The sequence below is a fragment of the Planococcus citri genome, chromosome 5 (assembly GCF_950023065.1).
Source record: "Planococcus citri chromosome 5, ihPlaCitr1.1, whole genome shotgun sequence".
Taxonomy (NCBI): Eukaryota; Metazoa; Arthropoda; class Insecta; order Hemiptera; family Pseudococcidae; genus Planococcus; species Planococcus citri.
Genome location: NC_088681.1, coordinates 4,093,968 through 4,117,976, shown reverse-complemented (window position 1 = coordinate 4,117,976; position 24,009 = coordinate 4,093,968). Strand labels below are relative to the sequence as shown.

Below are 24,009 nucleotides of genomic sequence, written 5' to 3'. Positions count from 1 at the left end.
AGTGAAAATCATTAGTAATTGCAAGAATTTCTTCTAAGAACAAAATTTGACAAATTTAGGAAATATTCAATTCATATTCATCAAAAAATCAGAAATTTTTGGAAATAATGCATAACAAGAAATGAAAATTTTCAAAAAGTAATGACTTTTTTCACTGTAATTTTTATTTTTTAGATTTTAAATGGCAATTTTTGTAGCAAAAATCAGAATTTTTACTTTTTTTAGGTCATTTTTTAAAAAAAAGAGAAGTAGGTACCTAGTTAGATATTTACAATTTTTTAGCTTTCGTTTTTTTTTGCAAAAATGAATGAAAATTTTGGCAATTTTTGCAAAATGCAGGATTTTTTTGAATTTTTTGAAAAAATGGCAATTTTGTTATAAAGTGAGAAACTTTTACAATTTTTGGCAAAAATTAAGACTGACATTTTCTGAAATAAAGTAAGATTTCTTGGAAGTTTTTCCAAAAAACGACAATTTTTAGAAATTGTGTTAGAAAGCGAGAATTTTTTTCAATTTTTAAAAAAAGTACAAAATTGACAATTTTAACAAAAAGTATAAAACTTTTTGGGAATTATGAGTTTTCAGTTGCTAAAAAGCTACAGTTTTTGGCAATTTTTGGCAAAAACCAAGAAATTTGAGTAACTTCTGGAAGTAAGAGGGCTTTTTTTGGAGTTTTGGGAAAAGAAGTAGGTAAAGAACCGCTCCTGACAATTTCTGGCAAAAAGAAAGACTGACAATGTTAGCAAAAAAAGCAGGATTTTTCCACAATCATTTTGCAAAAAATAATATCCAGCAATTTTCTAGCAATTTTGTTGAAAAGAGGAGACCTTTTTTATTTTTCTATAAAAAAGCGAAACTTTTTGGCATTTTTTTTCGGCAACAAAGCCAATTTTCGACAAACTAAAGGGAGCCTATGACATATTTAACAAAAGTAAGAGGTTTTTGGCAATTTCTAGCAAAAAGAGAGAGACTGTTGAAATACTTTTGAAGAGAAAAATGAGATTTGAAATTTTTTTTAAAAATGTTAAAAGTCTGAATTTAAGTATTACATTTTTGGTTTAAAAAAAAAAAAACAAAACTTTTCAACATAGAAAAGTTTTTAATAACAACACAAGAGTAGGAGAAAACACTTAGTAAAATGTAATAATAATGTAAAAACTACAAAACAAATTTTGTATGTAGGTAATGAAAATTAATTTTATAATAACAAAAATGTATAAAAACACTTCGTACGTATTAAAAAAAGGTCAACTTGAAAAACAGTCAATTTTTTGAGGCGAGATCAAGATTCAACTTCAAACGTATGAGTGAAAAGCTTGCGTTCCAATAATATTTGGTATTTCAGCACTGGTTAAAAGAGCCAAGGCACTTTCATTTGCACTATTTGATGGTCTTTCCATCAGGGGAATACGTTTTTAGGTAGTTTTTCTTGGCCACTGCGCATATTTCCATTGTGGAGATGATTTTCTATTCGCTGCAGGCTGTCGTTTGTTTTATTTTTTTCTCCTTTTCGACTGAATCCAAATTTTTGGAACACAGTATCGAGAGTTCTAGACAAATTTTCCAAATGTTCTATAGGCAAATCATTGGACCAAGTTAATGCAAGACGGAGTTTGGATTGCACTTCGATTTTGATTTTTTCATGTTTGTCTTCCTCATGGAAAGGAAAACGTAGTGTGGCAATAGTCTCTGAGTCTTGTTGAATTGAAACACCATCTTTTGATTTTCCTATAAGTTTTAAAAGCAGGTTAATAGAAACTGTAGCAGTAGAACGAATCAATACTCACAAAGTTATGTAGGTACTCAATTCATACCTGCGATTTCATCGCATTGATCCGGTTGATCAGAAGGTATTCTCATTCTAATTATTTCAGCAGCGTGCCCAACATGTTGACGAATAAATTTAACCGAAATTTTCTCGCTTATTTTTACAATCATTCTAGATGGGCAGCACGAATTAATTTTACTCGAACCCGACCTTTTAATCGATCTTCTGCGACCAACTGATTTCAAAATAGCGTCGTACGAACGCTGACATATGAATTCACGCTGAGAGTGAGTTTTGTACTTGCGTAAACCTCTTTCTGCGATATACCGAGTGTTACACGTTTTTTCGATGTTCCTTTTCCAGATACAAAATTCTAAAATATGAAACATCATAAATGATAAGTATAGTACATATAATATAAATCAGTAATACTTGAATAAACATTTTATCCGAACCTCCTTCATTCTCAAATTCTAAATGTTTTTCTTCGATATTGATTTCGTGAACGTTGGTTAAATGTTGATCTAGTAGTGCATAGCTTGTAAGACGAGTATCACAATTCGGACATTTTAATCTAGATCTACGTACAGAATCTGTGAGATAACATAACACAAAACGATTATTTATATTACATTCAACATTGTGAATTAGGATTCGTATAGACATCATAAATGCACTCTTACTTTTCCGTTTAGGTAAATGATCATTCTTCATGTGTCGAATGAGGACTTTTTTGTTGGTACAGTCGAATCCACAACGGTCACAAATAAACCTTTTCTTCTCATTTTCGGTTCTATGAGCCTGTTTCTTGTGACGACTTAAGCTGCTATGATGGGCGAATGATTTACAACATAGGGAACAGATTAACACCTGCCTAATAAAACATTCATTATGGTGTTATGTGTTATATACAATTACAAGATAGAAAAAGATGTGAAAAATAAAAAAATACTTACATTTTAAAAACATTTTGCAGAAAAAAGAAGTGAAAAAAATGAAAATAGACATACATACAGCAATATTACAGCAATTACAGCATGATAATGATATGATAACTGATAAGAACACACATGCATGTGCTAAGGCACTATAGCTTTCAGATGAAATTGCTTCGCCATCTTTGGTGCAAAATAACAATTGAATTTCATGAAACGTCACAGTGACGTCACTTCCCGGACAGCAATGCTGTGCTGTGATTGGCTGAAATCATTCATTTTGCACCAAAGATGGCCGACCGATTTCATCTGCATGTGCAAAACGTGATGCTAACAGAGGTTATGGCTGTATGGATATGGAAAGGCTCCAAACGCTCCATAAAAGCTCAATAATTAATTCAGCGATAAATTATTCAATTGTGTTCTGTATTATAATACATACTCGAAGTATCTTCCTTTACCACCATCACAATGTTTTGGAGTAAGTACTCTCGAAGTGTTTTTCTTCTCGACCGGCGAGTCTGATCCAATGAACTCGTGTCAAGACCAGTTCAAGACACCTGTATAAATTCTAATCTCACTCACTCGTTGTATAATTTCAGGTTTAGTTGTAAAACCGGGGAAGCGGTATTCTTCCACTGTAAAAGAATCATTTCATTTATCTATGGCCACATTGGATGTTAAAACTTGCAAAAATGGTAAGTGAACGTTTGCCAGTGTTTATGATCCTTTTCTATATACCTAATATCACGTATATGTTTCGTACAGATCACGATGTACATCCTGTTTTGATCGAAGTCGATGGCCAGGAGTTATTGCTGTGTAATTTATCGAAATCTGGTACTCCTCACTCTGGTCTGGATTTAATATTTGAAAAAGACACTAAGATCACTTTTTCCACCAGTGGCAAAGCCACTATTCATTTGACTGGTTCGTATAATATGCTTGAAATGATGTATTCTTACGGTTGATTTATGAAGTCGATGTTAACGAGTGATCATTATTACAGGCTATTGTATTCAGGAAGATGGCGATAGCGACGATAACGATAATTACAGTAGCCTAGAAGAACAAGAAGATGAATCTTTTAGTGAATTAGTTAATGCCAATAGTAAGTATAAACTAGTCCACTGAATGTGCTTCAACTCGTAGGTATTTATTTGGTTATGCATAATGTGACGATATTGAATTCGTAGGAAAATCGAAAAATACCTGTAAACAAAATGATACTAAACGTAAACTCAAATCTGTCGATGCTATTTCGAAGAAAAAGCCGAAGGGTGCTCAAACTGATTCAGGTTCGTAGAGCATAATTGAGTTACATGCTGTACTCTGGTTACAAAATGGTGATTTTATTTCTTTGTATACAGACGACAATGAAGACGAATGTGCAAAATTGGGCAAACCCGTCATTCCGATCAAACCTCCCAATCTAGACGTATTGGACTTCGAACCAACCACTTTATGGGATACGCTTGAATTTATTAAAGACAATTTGGATGTGAAGACTGTTTCGCGTATCAACGCTTGGCAAATCGTGAGAACGTTTGATAAGATTTCACATTCCAAAGTATGCGTTTTGAGACCTCCTTGTTGGGGCAAAACTACCACTCTGCATATTTTAAAATTGTACTATTCCAAAGTTTTCCATACGGGAACATTCGAGGAAGTAAACCTTGAAATTCCAATAAATATTCTAAAAGGTCATCAAAGTTTTTCGTTTGGCGAAAAACCATTCGCTTTCTTTCGTAACGCCGAAGACGACGAGACCAAAGACGAGAAAAATTGTAAGAACTCGTACGTGTGTTTTCATCTTGACCTTTCGGTCGTCGTAAACAACAAACTTTCTAAAGTCAGAGTTGATATCGCAAACGCAGTTCACGAAACGTTACGCACTTACAAATCTTTATTATCTGAACACGAACGGTTTGGCAAATGCTTCAAAAGAACTTGTTCTGAAACCGTTGACCACCTTCATCTACTAGCATCCGCATTAGAATACCTGACGTACCAGAAAGTATTTAAATCGGCTGACAAACTATTATTTATCGACGATATCGATTTTCCGCTTCTCAAATTGCAAAACGCTGAAGAAAGAAAATGTATCATCAACTCGCTGGAGAGTTTAACGAAACGTCTCGTTAATTTTGATTATCGAATTATTTGCTTCGGAGTATTTCCTGGATTTTGCAAAGACGCGATGGCCGATAGATCGACTAAATTCTTCCATGTTGATGAACCAACGTTAAAACCACTGTTCGGATTAAATCACGTCGAGGTAAAGCGCTTGAAGAACGAAGACGCTAGTTTAGCGAAATTTGCCGGTGGTTACACTTATCCTGGTACGAAGGACTTTTCGCTTTATTGCATGCAGTTAAGAGAAAACAGCCAGTCTACGTTCGAAGAATCTAAGTTGAGATCGAAATCGTACGCCTTTATTTGGAAAAGATTTGGCGAATCTACTTACCTTTACAATCTTGCGTTACAGCTCCTCGAATACGATTACGTTTTCGCACCAGAAAAAAGATGGTCGCTGGATCGACAATTACTGGATCTATTATATCACAGTGGATTTGTTGTCAAGATGTGTACGGAAAATTTATCCCTTGAAGTGTGGCGTAATTTAAAAAACAATATTGAGAATCAACTCGACCCTACGAAGTTGGTATGTTATGCGTTTCCCAACGCAATTATGAAGAATTCGCTGCGAAGTTTTGTTTGCATACGCGCTAGCTAAAGATGTTTTCCTCCAAAAATTGTGAAATCTAATCCGTATTTCGTGTTTTAATTAGGTAATAATAAGTATTTTGATTTTGAATCTGTATATTTTTTTTAACGTTTGAAAAGAAGTACATACGGCGATTTGGCGTCGGGTAAAAGTGACGATTGAAATTTTGACAAAAGCCGAGGCTTTTTGCAACGAAAATTAGCCAAGGAGAGGCAGCGTTCCCAGTAGATACGGAGGGCGCAGGATCCGGTCAGATCCGAACATTATCTGAATCCAAATTGACTTGATCTGATCAAATTTTATCTGTTCCGATCTGATCAGTGATCAGGTACAATAGACCAGAAGTATTTTCTTTGCCTCCATAGATCTAATCAAACCTGATTGATCAGACCAGATCAAATTAATCTGGCCATTCTCTTAATCGAATTAAATCTCCATTTATCTAATAGTCCGGCATATGACAATAGGAGTAATTGCACCCCCCCTCGCCGATCCGCCGGTACAACTTTTTTCTTAAAAGGGGACATCCTAAGGAACATTTTAAAGCAAACTTTCTCCCCAAAAAAATTGGCCTTACTTACAAAATGGCGGCCATTTTGATTGACAGGTCAAACGAAATCGCAGATTTTGCGCTTCAACATAGGACTTGCACGAAATTTTTCAAACTTTCAAAGGTAGATCGAAAGATCATGCAAAAATTCATCACCTGTCAAAATTTCAAGTGCTAAAGTGGGTTTTTCGATTTTTGGTGAATTTTTGAAAATCGAATTTAGGCCAAAAATGAAGGAAAAAATCAAAATTTTACCAAATTGACCAAGAAAGCTGAAATTTGGGATATACCCTATTTTCGACATGCCAAATCAATTGGAAACGGTTTAAACCCGTTTTGAGCAGTTCTGGACGAGCCTCTGGCAGATTTTTGAAACTAGAAATGCCTACAAAATTTCATTAAATTTGAGTTGTGAAGGTGAAATTTATTCTAAAAACTAATTTCAATACGCTACGAAGTACTGCAGGTGAATTTCAAGTTGTTTTGGAGCCTCCACCGACTTTTTGAAAATTACAGGAGCCTCCAGTAGATTTTTGAAACTTGAAATTTCCACAAAATTTCATCAAACTGAGATGGAGAGTCGAAATTCATTCTGCAAACTAATTTCAATACGCTACGAAGTTGACTGTTGTTGTATTTCAAAACGTTTTGGAGCCTCCAGCGACTTTTTGAATGGGTTGTATGGCGTTTTTTTTTTGGAAAATTGAAATTTCCTAAAAGTAGCTGGAAGCTTCAAAACCATTTGAAATCACCATGTAGTCTGCGAAGTAAATTTCAGTTTGCCAACTCCATTTGTTAAATTGTGGTTGGGAAATTTCAAGCTTAAAAAATCTACTGGAGGCTCCAGTAATTTTCAAAAAAGTCGTTGGAGGCCCTAAAATGACTTGAACCGACCTGAAGTCGTCTTCAGAGGGCGTTAAAATTGGAGTGTAGAGTAAATTTCGACTCTCCATCTTAGTTTGATGATATTTCGGGGAAATTTCAAGTTTCAAAAATCTACTGGAAGCTCCAGTAATTTTTAAAAAAGTCGCTGGAGGCCCTGAAATGACTTGAACCCACCTGAAATCGTCTTCAGAAGGTTTTAAAATTGGAGTGTTGAGTAAATTTTAGCTTTCCATCTCCATTTGATGAAATTTTGTGAAAATTTAAAGTTTCAAAAATTCGCTGGAGGATCCAAAACGACTTGAAATTCACCTGCAGTACTTCGTAGCGTATTAAAATTAGTTTTTAGAATAAATTTTAGCTTTACAACTCCAATTTGTGGGAATTTTCAAATTCAAAAATCTGTTGGAGACTCCAGAACTGCTCAAAACTGGTTGAAACCGTTTCCAATCGAATTGGCATGTCGAAAATAGGGTTTATCTCAAATTTCAGCTTTCTTGGTCAATTTAGTAAAATTTTGATTTTTTCCCTCATTTTTGGCCTAAATTTGATTTTCAAAAATTCACCAAAAATCGAAAAACCCACTTTAGCACTTGAAATTTTGACAGGTGATGTTTTGAGCAGTTCTGGAGTCTCCAACAGATTTTTGAATTTCAAAATTCCCACAAAATTCCATCAAATTGGAGTTGTAAAGCTAAAATTTATTCTAAAAACTAATTTTGATACGCTACGAAGTACTGCAGGTGAATTTCAAGTCGTTTTGGATCCTACAGCGACTTTTTTGAATATTGCTGGAGCCTCCAGTAGATTTTTGAAACTTGAAATTTCCCCAAAATTTCATCGAACTAAGATGGAGAGTCAAAATTCATTCTGCAAACTAATTTCAATACGCTACGAAGTACTGCAGCTGAATTTCAAGTCGTTTTGGATCCTCCAGCGACTTTTTGAAAATTCCTGAAGCCTCCAGCAGATTTTTGAAACTTTAAATTTTCACAAAATTTCATCAAATGGAGATGGAAAGCTAAAATTTACTCAACACTCCAATTTTAACACCTTCTGAAGACGACTTCAGGTGGGTTCAAGTCATTTCAGGGCCTTCAGCGACTTTTTTGAATATTTAAATTTTTACAAAATTTCATCAAATGGAGATGGAAAGCTAAAATTTACTCAACACTACAATTTTAAAACCTTCTGAAGACGACTTCAGGTGGGTTCAAGTCATTTCAGGGCCTCCAGCGACTTTTTTAAAAATTACTGGAGTCTCCAGCAGATTTTTGAAATTTTAAATTTTCGCAAAATTTCATCAAATGGAGATGGAAAGCTGAAATTTACTCTACACTCCAATTTTAACGCCCTCTGAAGACGACTTCAGGTCGGTTCAAGTCATTTTAGGGCCTCCAACGACTTTTTTGAAAATTACTGGAGCCTCCAGTAGATTTTTTAAGCTTGAAATTTCCCAACCACAATTTAACAAATGGAGTTGGCAAACTGAAATTTACTTCGCAGACTACATGGTGATTTCAAATGGTTTTGAAGCTTCCAGCTACTTTTAGGAAATTTCAATTTTCCAAAAAAAAACGCCATACAACCCATTCAAAAAGTCGCTGGAGGCTCCAAAACGTTTTGAAATACAACCTTCGTAGCGTATTGAAATTAGTTTGCAGAATGAATTTCGACTCTCCATCTCAGTTTGATGAAATTTCGTGGAAATTTCAAGTTTCAAAAATCTACTGGAGGCTCCTGTAATTTTCAAAAAGTCGGTGGAGGCTCCAAAACAACTTGAAATTCACCTGCAGTACTTCGTAGCGTATTGAAATTAGTTTTTAGAATAAATTTCAGCTTCACAACTCAAATTTAATGAAATTTTGTGGGCATTTCGAGTTTCAAAAATCTGCTGGAGGCTCGTCCAGAACTGCTCAAAACTGGTTGAAACCGTTTCCAATCGAATTGGCATGTCGAAAATAAGGTATATCCCAAATTTCAGCTTTCTTGGTCAATTTGGTAAAATTTTGATTTTTTTCCTCATTTTTGGCCTAAATTTGATTTTCAAAAATTCACCAAAAATCGAAAAACCCACTTTAGCACTTGAAATTTTGACAGGTGATAAATTTTTGCATTATCTTTCGATCTACCTTTGTAAAGTTTGAAAAAGTTCGTGCAAGTCCTATGTTAAAACGCAAAATCTGCGATTTCGGCTGACTTGTCAATCAAAATGGCCGCCATTTTGTAAATAAGGTCAACTTTTTTTTGGCGAGTTTGCTTTAAAATGTTCCTTAGGATGTCCCCTTTAAGAAAAAAGTTGTCCCGGATGATCGACGGGGGGGGGGGGTGTGCAATTACTTCTATTGTCATATGCCGGACTATATTTGTACTTATAAAAATGTGTTAAAATTTCAGCAGAAAATTCATCAGAATTTTTTTTTGAGCCCAAACCTGATTATGATTTTTGGATTTCTGAAAAATGGTCATTAGTTTTGTGGTTTTTGAAAATTTTCAGCAAAAGACCAAAAATTTCTATTTCGAAACTTTTTTTGAGCACTATTGAGGGAATATTAATTTCTAAACCTAATCATGATTTCAAGAATGTTTGAAAGAGGTATCTTGCAAAATATCAAAACGGGTTAAATTCTCAACAAGAAATGGAAAATTTGTATCACAACTTTTTCTGAAGAATTTTGAGCCCAAAATTAGATCATAATTCTCTGCGTTTTTGAAAAAATGTATCGTGAAACGTATGAAAATGTGTTGAAATTCCAGCAGAAAACCGAAAATTTTCATCAAAACTTTTTTTGAGCATTTTCCAAGAATTTTTGAGCTCGGAGTTGATTACGATTTTTGGGATTTTTTGAAAATGTGTCAGGCAGTCTATGAGAATGGGTTAAAATTTTGCAAGAAATTCAATTATTTTGGCGAAAAAAATATTTTTTTGAGCATTTTCGTCGAATTTTTCTTAGAAAATTGTATCAAAAGACCAAAAATTTTTATTCGAGCTTTTTGAGCACTTTTCAGGGATTATTGATCCCAAACCTGGTCACGATTTTTGGAATTTTTGAAAAATATTTCACGCGACCTGTAAAAATGAGTTTAAATTACGCGATAAATTTAAGTATTCCTACGAAAATGTTCTTCGAGCATTTTCAAAGAATTCTGAGTCGAAAATTGAGCCATGATTTTTAGTACTTTTGAGAAGAGCGTCGCGAAATAAAAATTTCTGTCATCATTTTTTTGAATACTTTTTAAGAGTTTGAGCCCAAAATTGGTTCATGATTTTTGTGAAAAGGTTAGCAGAAAATCAAGAATTTGTATCAAAATTTTTCTTGAACACTTTTTGATGAAACCTGAGTTTCAAATTCGATAACAAATAATTTTCGGGAGGCACTTATGAAAAAGGTGTCATACAACCTGTATGTATGTAAGGCCAATTTCTGGGGGGGGGGGGGAGTTTGCTTTAAAATGTTCCTTAGGATGTCCCCTTTTAAGAAAAAAGTTGTCCCGGAGGATCGGCGAGGGGGGGGGTGCAATTACTCCTATTGTCATATGCCGGACTATAATCAGACTCAATAGAGAAAAACTTATTGCGTCTGACCAGATATGATCAAATCAGATCAGATCCAATCATTTTCATAGAAAAATCAAAATTACCACTGCTTCGATTAAATGCACCTGTGCAATGTCACCCTACAAATAAATAATGTTACATTTCAAAATTATGATACATTTTATTTCACAATTTGATTATACATATCGAGTACATATTTACACATACTACTGCAGTAATAATTATTCTATAAACGTAACAATGAAAGTATTAACCTCAATACTTCGTAAAGAAACCACTTGGGACATATTTTTGATTAAATTTCGAATAATATGAGAACAATCGGTAGGTACATAGTAGAGTAAATATTCATCAAGTATTACGGAACACGTACGTTGGATGTATATAAAAATAATACAAATAAATCAAAAAAAGTATATAAGAATTTCCTATAACACCACAAATTAAAAATCTAGCCACTGGCATTTCGATAGAAAATAATAAAATCATTAATATACGTATACAACTCATTCCACCGAACAATATTAAACACACGTAGAACACATGATCGTGTAAAATTCTCAATATAAATGGAAAAAGTAACGTAATAATGCATCCGTAGAAACCATACCCTACCAGCGTAGCAACGTGAAGAATTTTCAACTTGGTTTGCACGAACCAAGATGCGAAAAATATGAACAACGATACAGCCACATAATAAATTAAAACAGTCGGAACAGCTTTAACTGCGGCTGCATTCGGTGGCGGAATTTTTTTACAATAGAATCCGTATTGTAGTAATGATATTAACATCAACGTAGACACAACTGGTCCGAATAAGTCGGTAAATAAGTACTGTTTGTTGTGATTGAGCGGTGGCAAAAACGACGACAATATACGTTTGGGTAGTTTCAATACGGAGTCGAGTAAACTATCGACTATAACTTCGCAGTTACGTTTTTTAATAAAAAGATCGACATCGTTAACTGATAAATTCGCTATCACTACGGAATTAGTCATTTTTTTGGGAAACTACATTTATAAGCGAAAATTTACGATAAATTAAATAATGCACTGGGGCATCGCTACGAATATCACATGACTACTTTTGCAATTGATCTTGCAAACGATCTCTGAATTTTTTCAACTTATTGGTTATATTATCACCATTCAGATTCTGCTTCAACGACGTCGTTTCGGTGATAGCTTTGTTTCTAGTGAAAAACTGAACCACCCACTGGGCTGCTTTACGAATCGGATATGATTCGGCTAATTTATCCACTAGCTGTTCGTTGTGTAGTATGTATCGCGAAATAAATCTAAAAACCATTTTCTACCGTCTGTCTGATGGATTTACTCGTAACTGGGACGAATTCACGTAAAAAACATATTGAAAACTGAAACAAACAAACACACATTGCGATATAAAATAATTTCGTATCGATAGCAGCAAAAGTTATTGAAAAATCACATCGAAGACGCGTTTAACAAGTGGTCGTCTACACTTACTGGTAATGAGCGTGTAAAGAGAATTTCTCTAACGGATTTAATATTCCGTAACCTGTTTGATCGGAAACACGAAACAAACTAGGGGAACTGAATGTGACTGATAGCGAGTCAGCTTATATGGTGCTGCGAGCGAATAATGATGTAAGACGTACGTTTCGAGATAATTAACAAATCGCCGATGAATAGATTATTATTGGCAGATTGATCTGCTCACTGCTGCTTAGTAAAACACCAATGTAGCTCTAAAAATAACTCAATCCTTTCGATAATTTAAACAAATACGACGCGATTGAGATTGCTTCGCTTATCAACGACGCATTGAGTCATTTTTTATCACGCACAACAAGAACATTGAAAAAATTTCAGTAAAAAATTCAAAATTCTGAAAGTTTGAGGAAAGTTTCATTCAAAAAAGCTCAAAATGAAAACAAAGGACCTGATAAAATACGACCTTGAAAAAAATTTCCACAGATAAAGATTTCGACCAATGAGAAAACGTTATTTTTTGGCTCAGCCAATCAGATCTTCGTATTACATTACCTACCAACTTATCTCGGATCAAATAGGTATCCTGTATGAATCTGCGCATGCGCATTGCGTAATTAGTCAGTCAACGTTCAATCAGCTGTGTCCGTGTTGAAGATCGTCGAGCGTGTTGAATTGAATGTTGAATGTTGAAGTTGAAAGTAAAAGCATTTGTTTTGGTTCAAATTTTGTGTTATGACTGAAATGACTTACAAAATCTGAATGAAAAAATTGTGACATTGTGTGGGAAATAATGATAAATTACGAAGGATTTACGGCGAAGAACGGCGTTCGGATTTAAATTAATTGTATCAGAGTAAGTTTTCACTTCTGCAGCCATGTTTTATGTTAGAAAACTACGTGATATGTTATTTTCAAGCGTTCATTTGGAACCCTACGACGCGTTGGATAGCAACGCTCCAAGATCCAGAAGAAGTACCCTATAAATGCTTCACCGCATTCGAATCATTCGCCAAAAGTACTCCAACTGAAACAACGTCGAAATGATGTTCCGATATGGAAAAATCATCGAATCGAATTCGAAAACCAGTCGCAGCGATCGATTCGCTGAAATGTCCAAACAGCAACAACTGATCGAGAGTAAGAAACAAGAAATAAAAGCCAAGTTCGAGGAAAGGAAACGTCAAGAGGCCGAAGAAGCTTTGAAAAAGTCCAGTAATAAGAGTGCTACTGGACATAAAAGCAGCAGAGATCATAAATCTTTGATTAGCAGTCGAATGCAGTCTTGGAAGAAGTAAGTTGTCGTCTGCGTAGGAAATTTTCCTGTCGAAGATGTCTATAAATGAGTTTTTCTTCTTTACAGCGATGATCGTTGGCGGAAAAAACACCAAAGTAATGAACAAACCGAATCGTCTAAGAATAGTAATGTTTTTTCAAACGACGGATCGTTCCTTGAAAAGTACAGAAAAATGGCTGGAAATGAATGTAAGTGTGTACATACTTTGATTCTTATTCGAGTACGTAATGATTAGTTACTTCAGTTTTCTAATACGCGTTTCGTTTTTGTATTTATTTAGCTGATGAAAAATTCGAATACGAAAGTAAACCAGATCGTCAACATAATATTTCAGATAGTGATATAACTCATGCTTCAAAAATTGAAGAAAATAGACATTTTCTGGCTAGTCGAAATATAGGTACGTGCTATTAAGGGAAAAGCAAGGAAGTTAAAATCAAAGTATGAAAGTAACTCGAATTCTCGATTGTATTAATACCTACTTACTGCCGGAGTTCTATCTCGCTGGCTTCACCAAAACATACTTTCACAATATTCTTCTCCTTCCATTGTCCATGCTCTCATAATTACCAGGGATTGTACTCAAATTTTTCTCAAAAAAAAGTAACTTTAGTAACCAAAAAAGCCGGAAAAAGTAACCAAAAAAAATGTTGATGTAAAAAAAATTTGCAACCAAAAATTTAAGATTACAAAAAACAAAAAAAAAAAAAAACGTAACGAAAATTTCGATACAGTTTTAAACCATTTTTGAAAAAAAAACTAGCAAAAGCTCAAAACAGATAATTATCAACATTTCAAAAGTAAACTACTCGTTGATCAAAATATAAAAAGAACGTGTGAAAAAAATATTGGATTCCGGAAACGTAACCAAAAAATGTGTTGAACTTTTACTGACAAAATTGCAAAATTGAAAGAAGAGGAGGAAGTCTACCGAAACAGGGAGGAACGAAATTTCAATTTTGATCTTTTATTCAAAATCGTTTCAAAAATCAAACACAAAAATACCAATCGTAAAATAGCAGAAATGTTGACACGAGCGAGGATTTGAGGGAAAAAAATTATTCGAGTGTTGAGAAATAATAAACAATAATTTGTAAAAAAAATTCCATAAATAAGAATACTTAATCATTTTAGAACCGGAAACTTATCAAAATTAACAGGAAAAGGGAACGGTGTTGAAGAGGGGGGGGGGGAGAGTGCAATCCAAAATTGGAATAAAAGTGATTTGTGAAAATCATTTTAAAAATTCGAATACTATAAAATGACCTGGCTTCCAAAAGAAAAAAAAACCTCCATCAAAACTGTCGAAAATTGACATGATTCAAAAAAAAAAATGGAAAAAAGGCAACAAAATTATTGAAATTGAGAATTTGGGAGAAAATGACCAAAACAGGAAGCAGAGCAAAGATCGAGATCTGGATAGAAAAAAAAAATAGTCGAAAAATAATGTTGAAAAACCTCTTCGTGATCTTCTTATAATAAATCATAATCGAGTAATTCGAAATGAACCAAAAAACAGAGTTTTGTTAAAATTTAAGAAGTTGAAAAAAATCACGAGGATTCCAGAATAAAAATTCGATTAGAAGTAGAAAAACTATACCAAAAAAATTAAGGTAAAAAGCACTAAAATTCGAGAAAAAACATTGCAAGAATTAAAAGCAAAATTCACGAAATTTAACGATAAAATTGCGAAAATTTCACAAAAATTTACACACCGGAGAAAACAAGAAAATTTGGGGAAAATCGTTGAAAAATTGAAAAATCAAATCTACGAGAATTCAAAAGAATAAGACTTGAGAAAAATCAATAATCAAGAAATCCTCATAAAAATAATAAATTAAAAACAAAGAAATCCTCGAAAAAATTATAAATAAAATCATCACGTTTCAAATTCCAAAAAACTTGGAAAAAATCTGTAAATAGGAGAATTCCGCAAAAATTTAAGCAGAAAAAATTACCAAAATTTGGGGCTAAATTAGGAGAAATTTTTTTCAAAAATCTCGAAAATTTAAGAAAAAAGTTTTCGCCGAAATTAAGAACAAAAATTTGGGCAGAAAACGAATCAATAAAATTCAAAACAAAATTATGAAAATTATGAAATTAGAAATTCTCGAAAATACAGTTCAACAAAAATCATCAAGAATTCAAAACAGAGAACTAACGAGAATTAAAATTAGGTATAAATTCGGAAATGAATCGATAAATTTTTGAGAAAAATTTCTAGCAAAACTGAAGAGGATTCAACAGAGAAAAATAATTCGAACTTGAAAAAAAAAACTGTTCAAAGAGATAGTAAATCCGGAGGATCTTTCCTTCATAACTGGAAGGAAAAAGGAAAAGAGAGAGAGGGATCAACGAATGAAACCACAAAAGGTGAAAACAAATAAAGCCATCAAATCTTGAAGAAGCTTCCCTCCCTTCTCGAAAAAAAAGATCAAAATTTAAAGAAAATTATGATTTTTGGAAGAAGAAAAATTACAATTCTACAAAAATGTGAGCCAAAAAAATCACTTGTTGTTTTAAAGCACGAAATTCGAAAAAATTTGTTGAAATAAAAAAAATGCAGTCAAAATTTAGGCAAAAATAGGATCACAATTAAGAACAAAAACCACAGAATCGTGAAAATTCAAAGTTAAAAAAGTCAGTCAAAACTGGAGAAACTTTGCCAAAATTTGAAAACAGAAAAAAATGGAAGTTGTGAGAAAATCGTCGAAACACTTGAAAAAACACAACTCGCGAAAATTCAGAAAAATCATACCCGTCAGAATAGGGAAAAATCTACAAAAATTCAAAAGAAAACTCACCAAATCGACGAAGAAAAAAATTCACAAAATTCAAAAAAAGCCATCGAACCGAAACAAGGAGAAATCCCCACTATTTAAGCAATAAAATCACACAAGCTCGAGGGAAAATTTTTATGAAAAAATCACGAGAATTCCAAGGCGATGAAATTGGGCAAAAATTCACGCGAAAAACATCATCAAAATTCAGAGCAAAATCATGGAAAAATTATTTTGGAAAAAATAACCACCAAAATTCAAGACGTAAAAATCAATCAAAACAGGAGAAAATCCGCTAAAAGCCATCGAGAAATTCAAAAATAATAATATTTTCCTACCTGTTGAAATTAGAAAAACCCTTAAGTACATTTCAAAAGAAAAATCATCAAAACAGAAAAAATTAAATTCGTAACGCTAAAAAAGCAGTGATGATGCCGTTTAAATAAAAGCTATGTTTTTTTTCGAAGAATTTTGGATAGAATTTTGAGAAAAAAGGAAATTTGTGGAAAATCTCGGAAAAAGTAACTTTTAGTAACCAACAGTTTTAAAAAGTAACCATAAGTTACTATTAGTAACTTTAGTAACTTGGTTACTTGAAAAGTAACTGAGTACAATCCCTGAATTACCCATTAGTTGAAACCCTACACCGAATAATCATCATTTTCTTACAGATACGAGTATTCCACCTCACGAGAACTTCGATGCAAATTGTCGAGACGGAATCCCCTACCCTCCTCCGCCAATACCTTCATCGATGACAGTAACATCTCAACAACAATCCATCTTCTCTTTGACTTCTCACCCGCCACCTACAGCTCCACCACCGACCTCCATCCACACATCAATCGCCGGAGTACCCGCTTCCGTTCCATTGCTAACCGCAGTCCCTACGAGTGGCGCTTCTCTTCAGACAGTTTCACTAATCCAAGTCCCCGTCAGCTCATCAGTAATACTATCTTGTCCTCTAGAAACAACCCTAGTTACCAGCGAGCCCGTAGTACACCTACCAGTGGTACATTCTACGCTGCAGCCGAATTCGATAACGGTTCCTCTTCAAACGACCGTAATCCCTGCGCAGATTCAGATCACTTCTCAAGCAGCAATGCCTCAGTCGACCGTACAAACCGTGCAAATCAATCAATCGTCGACAAACGTAATCCTTTCGCAAACGCTACAACCGCAATCTATTCTAGTTCCTTCGGAATGCATCCAGTCGCAGCAGCCGTTACCGATGCACTCGCAATCTCAGCCACCGCCTTCGGTCTATAGCTACTCAGGCCAAGAATCCGGTATTCCTCCTGTGCATTTACCACCTCCCAATTACACGCCGGCTTTACCTCCTCCACCTCCTGCTAGTCGTCGTCAGGATACGGATTTTAGAGGCGTTCCATCGACAAATATTACATTTAAAAGTTCCCAGTTTAGTAACGAAAACGATGCTTACGTCGGTGAAACATCGTTAATTAGTAAGTCGTATTGTGTTTACTGATTTACGTTATAGTTTTTTTTTGTTTTGTTGCGGGGCTTTGTAACGTTACTAGAATCGATTCGAAAGAATTTTTTTTTTCAATTTTTGTCTTTTCGTTCGAAAAAATACTCTATTATTTGGGTCTGGGTTGATTTTTTTTCTTCGGACATTTGATCTAAATGGGAGTTCTCTAGCTTCCGAATCAGATGATCGTTACCAGAATATGAATTCGCCTCACGTTTACGAAAGAAAGCAACAAGCTAAAGAAATCCAAGAACTGGAGACCGTTGCTCAGGTGGTTGCCGACTGCGGCGATGATATGGAGAATATGTTGCTCAACAAGTATCCGGATGATGAGAAATTATGGTTTGTATTTCCACCCCCCCCCCCCAAATCATCGCCGAAAAATAAAAACTACCACGTTGAAAACTTACGCATTTTTTTTTTCAAAAAATAGGTTTTTGAAAGATAAATCCAGTCCTCCGTACATCGTGTTTCGTAATATGGTGGAAAAATTCAGACGAGAACGTTCATCCAATGGTAACACGAGGAATTCGACGAATGATAACGTACCATGTGATCGGTCATACTCGAGAATCCCGGCAGATGATGGTGAATATCTCGCTTACCTAAATAAATTATCTATTTATCCGGTATCCGATAGATTGTCGACTAATATGATGTATTTTTTTGAAAAAGATTCTGATACTGGCGAAGATACAGAAGAAAGACGCCGAAGAAAACGTAAAAGGAGGAGTAGATGGGCTCCGGAGAACGATAAAATCGATATTCCTCCAGTACCTGTGCCTTCAAACCCACCTCCTAATATTGGTCCTCCTCCTGGGCTCAATGTTCTTGGCGCTATACCGGTTGCTCCTCCGATTCAAGATCGTAAATTGCCAGGTATTCGACGTCGATGATTAGAATTTCATCTGTTGAAACGATTTGTGTTTGTTGAATATCCTCAATGGTCGTTCCCACCGTTAAAACTATGGGTTTTTGTTTCCAACAGGTATGTCTGGTCCTATTATTAGTCAAGTCACTAGAACTGATCCTGCTTTACTGCAATACGCGATGAAGGCATTCGGCACCATTAATCTATCGGAAGAAGATTGGAAAAAAGCCGAAGATCACTATAAAGTGAGCACACGAGTACTTCTACCTAGTCCAGGTTGTCCATCCTTTGGGAAACCTGTAAAAAGGGAAATGTCAGGGCATTGAGGCCTTCTGGAAGTGCCTGGGACGTATTAAAGATTTTCAATCCATAATCAGGGAATTTTGTGAAATCGACTGTATAATTGGCGCCAAAAAAGCGCAATGTTGTTCCAAAAGTGTCGAAAAGATCAGTTTTTTCCAAAGTCAAACAAATTTGTCAAAAAGTCATGCTTTTTGTCCGAACTGCCAAAAGTATGATTTTCGCCAAAATTATCGAAAAATTCCAATTTTTTTGGTCAAAATTGTCAAAAAATTCATTTTTTTCTAAAAAATTGTCAGAAAAACTCTTTTTTAAAAATTTGACTAAAATGTTTTGATTTCTATTAAAATGGTCAAACCTTTTTCTTACCCAAGTTTCTAAAAAAATCGTATTTTTTTGTCAAAATCCTCGAAAAATTCGTGTTTTGTGTTAAAATTGTTCTGTCACATTTTTTTGCTAAAATTGCCAAGAAAATCTTTTTTTTTTTGTCAAAATTGTCAAAAAATTTCATTTTCCCCAAAAATTGTCAGAAAAACTCTTTTTTGAAAAATTGGCTAAAATGTCCTAATTTCTGCCAAACTGGTCAAAAAGTCCTGTTTTTACCAAAGTTTCCAATAAAATCGTATTTTTTGTCAACATCCTCAAAAAATTTGTGTTTTGGTTCTGTCACATTTTTTTGCTAAAATTGCCAAGAAAATCTTTTTTTTTTTTGGTCAAAATTGTCAAAAAAATTCATTTTTTCCAAAAATTGGCTGAAAATCTTTTTTTTGAAAAATTGACTGAAATGTCCTAATTTCTGCCAAAATGGTCAAAAAGTCCTGTTTTTACCTATCCTCAAAAAATTCATGTTTTGTGTTGAAATTGTTTTCGTTACATTTTTTTGCTAAAATTGCTATTTTTTTTTGGTCAAAATTGTCAAAAAATTTATTTTTTTCAAAAAGTGTCAGAAAATCTATTTTTTTAAAAATTTGACTAAAATATCTCAATTTTTTCCAAACTGGTCAAAAAGTCCTGTTTTTACCTAAGGGCTAAGTTTCCAAAAAAATCGTATTTTTTGTCAAAATTCTCAAAAAATTTGCGTTTTGTGTTGAAATTGTTCTGTCACATTTTTTTTTGCCAAAATTGCTAAGAAAATCCTCTTTATTCTTTTGGTCAAAATTGTCAAAAATTCATTTTTTCCAAAAAGTGTCAGAAAATCTGTTTTTTTTTTAAATTTGACTAAAATACCCTAATTTTTACCGAAACGGTCTAAAAGTCCTGTTTTTACCTAAGTTTCCAAAGAAATCGTATTTTTGTCGAAATTCTCAAAAAAACAAAAAATTTGTGTTTTGTGTTGAAATTGTTGTCACATTTTTTTTGCCAAAGTTGCTAAGAAAATCCTCTTTTTTTTTGGTCAAACTTGTCAAAAATTCATTTTTTCCAAAAAGTGTCAGAAAATCTATTTTTTTTAAATTTGACTAAAATATCCAAATTTTCACCGAAATGGTCAAAAAGTCCTGTTTTTACCGAAGTTTCCAATAAAAATGTTACGTTTGTCTTTTTTTTTTTGGTCTAAATTGTCATAAAATTCATTTTTTCCAAAAATTGTCAGAAAAACTCTTTTGAAAAATTGACTAAAATGTCCTAATTTTTGCCAAAATGGTCAGAAAGTCCTATTTTTACCCAAGTTTCCAATAAAATCTTATTTTTTGTCAAAATCCTCAAAAAATTTGTGTTTTGTGGTAAATTTGTTCTGTCACATTTTTTTGCTAAAATTGCTAAGAAAATCTTTTTTTTGGTCAAAATTTGGTCAAAAAGTCCAGTTTTTACCAAAGTTTCCAATAAAATCTTATTTTTTGTCAAAATCCTCAAAAAATTTGTGTTTTGTTTTGAATTTGTTCTATCTCATTTTTGTTTGCAAAAGTTGCTAAAAAAATCCTTTTTTTGGTCAAAACTGACAAAAATTCTTTTTTTTTCAAAAAGTGTCAGAAGATTTATTTTTTTAAAAAATTGACCAAAATTGTCCCAATTTTTTCCAATCTGGTCAAAAAGTCCTGTTTTTATCTAAGTTTCCAATAAAATTGTATTTTTTGTTGTCAAAATCCTCAAAAAATTTGTGTTTTGTGTTAAATTTGTTCTGTCACATTTTTTTGCAAAAGTTGCTAAAAAAATCTTTTTTTTTTGGTCAAAATTGTCAAAAAATTCATTTTATCCAAAAAGTGTCAGAAAATCTATTTTTTTAAATTTGACTATAATGTCTCAATTTTTTCCAAACTGGTCAAAAAGTCCTGTTATTACCTAAGTTTCCAATAAAATTGTATTTTTTGTTGTCAAAATCCTCAAAAAATTCGTGTTTTGTGTTAGAATTGTTCTGTCACATTTTTTTGCTAAAATTGCTAAAAAAAATCTTTTTCTTTGGTCAAAATTGTCAAAAAATTCATTTTTTTCCAAAAATTGACAAAAAATCTCCTTTTTGAAAAATTGACCAAAATGGTCAAAAAATTCTGTTTTTACCTAAGTTTACAATAAAAACGCAACTTTTGTCAAAATCTTCAAAAAATTCGTGTTTTCTGTCAAAATGGTTCTGTCACATTTTTTTGCTAAAATAGCCAAGAAAATCTTTTTCTTTTTTTTTTGATCAAAATTGTCAAAAAGTTCGTTTTTTCCAAAAATTGTCAGAAAAACTCTTTTGAAAAATTGACTAAAATGTCCTAATGTTTGCCAAGATGGTCATAAAGTCCTGTTTTTCCTGAAGTTTCTAATAAAATCGTAACTTTTGTCAAAATCCTCAAAAAATTCGTGTTCTGTGTTAAAATTGCCAAGAAAATTTTTTTTCTTTGATCAAAATTGTCAAAAAATGATTTTTAGATAAAATTGCCAAATAATAGTTAATCTTTTTCAAAATTGCGAGAAAATTCCTGATTTTTTTCGTTGAAACATCGAAAATGTGTTGTACTTTTGTATTTTACCTTATCTGTTTAAAGTCCTCTTTTTATTCCAAAATTGCAAAAAAAATCTTCATTTTACTAGAATTTTTTTTCGCCAAAATTGTCAATTGTTGGAAAGTGTATGTTTTGAATTTTGATGAATTTGTCAAAAAGCCTTAATTTTAGCCAAAATAGTCAAACAGCCCTTTTTTCTTCCTAGACTGTCATAAAAAGTCCTGTTTTTGTCAAAATTACCAGTTTTTCTTTTCTAATTTCATTCAATCAAATTTCGTAATTTTTCCTTTTCTCTTTTAATATTTAATTTTGGACTTCTTTTCGATTTTGAAAATGAAAAAAAAAATTGAAACTTGAAAAAAATGATACTCACCTCACCCCTCTTCCCTCTCTCAATTGAAACAGTGGATTACTTGTATTTTATACTTATTTTAGTAGATCACGTTTCAATAAAGGTCCAAAAATCTCACGAGATCGATTTTTTTTCAGATCAATTTACTGTATCAAGATATGCTTAAAAAAAGACAAGAATTAGAACGCTTGCAAGCTGCCGGTAAACATAAATATGCTTACGATAGTGACGAAGATACCGAAGGAGGTACTTGGGAACATAAATTAAGAACGCAAGAAATGGTCGCTACTCAATTATGGGCTGACGAATTAACAGAACGGTCTAAAGGGAAACATCATATCGGTGACTTTTTACCACCCGATGAACTGGAAAGATTTATGGAAAAAGTAAATAATTTGTGATTGGAAATACAATTCGTATATTATTATTTTATGAAAAAACATTTAATTAATACATGACTTGTGTTGTGTTGCAGTATAATGCTCTAAAACAAGGAAGAGAACCTGACTTATCGGATTATAAAGAGTTCAAATTGAGAGAGGATAACATCGGGTTTCAAATGTTACAAAAATTGGGCTGGTCTGAAGGTCAAGGATTAGGTTCCGAAGGCTCCGGAATCGTAAATCCAGTCAACAAGTGAGTGGAAAATTTGCACAACTGGAAACAAGTGCTTCAGAAATCGAATTGTCTGGAATTTTTAAGGACCAAAACATTTGTGTCAAAATGGGTTAAATTTACGCAAAAATTCAAATATTCGAACAAAAATATTCTTCAAGTATTTTTGAATAATTTTGAGCCCAATAATTGGGATACGATTTTTGAGATTTTTGAAAGTGGCATGTGACCTATCAAAATAGGGTAAAATTTCTCCAGAAATTCGAATGTTTTAACTAAAATGTATTTTGAGCATTTTTGAAGAATTTTAACCCCAAGATTTGATCACGATGTTCGAGATTTTTGAAAAAAATTGGTACACAATCCTCAAAATGGTCTAAAATTTCGGCTGAAAATCAAAACATTCCCATCAAAACTTTTCTTGAGCCAACTAAACACTTAGACAGTAGTTTGAAGTCGAGATGTTAGAAAGTTTCCAATGTAATTTCACCTTGTCTGTTGCAGAGCTCCTTCGTACGCCCTCAGTCACGGATTAGGATTAGAGAAACCGGACGATGTTTCTCGAAATGACGACGAATACGATGCTTATCGTAAACGCATGATGTTGGCTTATCGATTTCGTCCCAATCCTTTAGTATGTTCTTGGCCAACTTGTACAATATTTTCAATTTTTGTCACGAATTTAATCATTTTGATTCATTTTACAGAACAATCCAAGAAGACCTTATTATTGAAATATCGATAAAATTTACGCAGCTTTTCAAACGTAGACCGTTTATTCTCCTTTACACGTTGACTGCAAAGGTTGTTCTTTCAAACTTTCATAGCATATAGTATTAACGATATTGTTTATATATATTTTTTTCCTTTACGTACACGTACCTTATGGTGTTGGGTACCCAGTTCATCATCGGTGTCGATCATTTTCGCTCTGTAGAGGTCCAATATGTACTACAGAAGCTCCAACCGTGATAGGTTTCTATATTTTAATGTTTCTCCTGGAGAGCTGAGCTCGTAATTAATTTTGGTATTGTGTATATGTACGTGGGTCTGGGTACTTGGAAGCCTGTACACATACTTTTTTCCCCCTTTTTTTTTCTTTGTAAATACGTTTAGATTAATTTATCCATTGTAAATTGAAAATATACTCAGTCATAAGGGTACTCATAGTTATTTTGCTTGTTGAATTGTATCTCAAAATTATTATATTTTAATAAATTATTTGTTATTTGGAAGATTTCTGTGTTTGTAAAATTTGAGCACTGCAGGTCTCTGAAGCCTTGAATAGAATCTTCAGTTCATACTTACAAGGGAACCTCTTGAGGTGTCCGCCTCCGATTTAAACGGAACCGCGATTTTTGGAAAGAGCATGTTCTAAAACCCCCAAATCCGAATTTTCAGCTGCCCAAGTTCATTTTTCGATTTTTTGCGAATTTTTGAAAATCCAAAATTGACTATTTTGGTGATTTATGCTTTTTTTTAAAAA

General features: G+C 33.3%; 4 protein-coding genes across 4 annotated transcripts; 2 read left to right on the top strand and 2 right to left on the bottom strand.

Moving 5' to 3' along the window:
* Nucleotides 1–1,117: 1,117 nt before the first annotated feature.
* LOC135848560 (uncharacterized) lies at nucleotides 1,118–2,869 on the bottom strand. Its single transcript, XM_065368492.1, has 5 exons — nucleotides 2,725–2,869; nucleotides 2,452–2,642; nucleotides 2,224–2,361; nucleotides 1,815–2,141; nucleotides 1,118–1,728 (listed from the first exon to the last, which is right to left on the bottom strand). The coding sequence occupies exons 1-5, from the start codon at nucleotides 2,778–2,780 to the stop codon at nucleotides 1,400–1,402; spliced, it is 1,041 nt and encodes a 346-aa protein (XP_065224564.1). The 5' UTR covers nucleotides 2,781–2,869; the 3' UTR covers nucleotides 1,118–1,399.
* A 157-nt stretch (nucleotides 2,870–3,026) lies between these two features.
* LOC135848559 (uncharacterized) lies at nucleotides 3,027–5,521 on the top strand. Its single transcript, XM_065368491.1, has 6 exons — nucleotides 3,027–3,184; nucleotides 3,306–3,401; nucleotides 3,472–3,633; nucleotides 3,713–3,814; nucleotides 3,900–4,001; nucleotides 4,074–5,521. Exons 1-6 carry the CDS (start codon nucleotides 3,175–3,177, stop codon nucleotides 5,438–5,440), a joined length of 1,839 nt encoding a protein of 612 aa, XP_065224563.1. The 5' UTR covers nucleotides 3,027–3,174; the 3' UTR covers nucleotides 5,441–5,521.
* A 5,041-nt stretch (nucleotides 5,522–10,562) lies between these two features.
* LOC135849476 (protein YIPF3-like) lies at nucleotides 10,563–11,569 on the bottom strand. The gene has a single exon (XM_065369923.1). It carries the CDS (start codon nucleotides 11,419–11,421, stop codon nucleotides 10,774–10,776), a length of 648 nt encoding a protein of 215 aa, XP_065225995.1. The 5' UTR covers nucleotides 11,422–11,569; the 3' UTR covers nucleotides 10,563–10,773.
* Nucleotides 11,570–12,595: 1,026 nt separating this feature from the next.
* LOC135849475 (uncharacterized) lies at nucleotides 12,596–23,758 on the top strand. Its single transcript, XM_065369922.1, has 13 exons — nucleotides 12,596–12,751; nucleotides 12,815–13,189; nucleotides 13,259–13,380; nucleotides 13,473–13,592; nucleotides 16,644–17,438; nucleotides 17,635–17,806; nucleotides 17,898–18,052; nucleotides 18,140–18,343; nucleotides 18,453–18,580; nucleotides 22,046–22,294; nucleotides 22,384–22,544; nucleotides 23,028–23,157; nucleotides 23,231–23,758. The coding sequence occupies exons 2-13, from the start codon at nucleotides 12,939–12,941 to the stop codon at nucleotides 23,255–23,257; spliced, it is 2,514 nt and encodes an 837-aa protein (XP_065225994.1). The 5' UTR covers nucleotides 12,596–12,751; nucleotides 12,815–12,938; the 3' UTR covers nucleotides 23,258–23,758.
* Nucleotides 23,759–24,009: the final 251 nt, after the last annotated feature.

Bases quoted from the DNA above. Each gene is read 5' to 3' on its own strand.
- LOC135849475 (XM_065369922.1), top strand. From the start codon at position 12,939: ATGATGTTCCGATATGGAAAAATCATCGAATCGAATTCGAAAACCAGT. The intron at 13,381-13,472 runs GTAAGTGTGTAC...GTATTTATTTAG, and splicing joins AAAAATGGCTGGAAATGAAT to CTGATGAAAAATTCGAATAC. The intron at 17,807-17,897 runs GTTTGTATTTCC...TTCAAAAAATAG, and splicing joins CCGGATGATGAGAAATTATG to GTTTTTGAAAGATAAATCCA.
- LOC135848559 (XM_065368491.1), top strand. The intron at 3,402-3,471 runs GTAAGTGAACGT...TGTTTCGTACAG, and splicing joins TGTTAAAACTTGCAAAAATG to ATCACGATGTACATCCTGTT. The intron at 3,634-3,712 runs GTTCGTATAATA...TCATTATTACAG, and splicing joins AGCCACTATTCATTTGACTG to GCTATTGTATTCAGGAAGAT.
- LOC135849476 (XM_065369923.1), bottom strand. From the start codon at position 11,421: ATGACTAATTCCGTAGTGATAGCGAATTTATCAGTTAACGATGTCGAT.
- LOC135848560 (XM_065368492.1), bottom strand. From the start codon at position 2,780: ATGTATGTCTATTTTCATTTTTTTCACTTCTTTTTTCTGCAAAATGTT. The intron at 2,362-2,451 runs GTAAGAGTGCAT...GTTATCTCACAG, and splicing joins TCATTTACCTAAACGGAAAA to ATTCTGTACGTAGATCTAGA. The intron at 2,142-2,223 runs GTTCGGATAAAA...TTCATATTTTAG, and splicing joins AGAATTTGAGAATGAAGGAG to AATTTTGTATCTGGAAAAGG.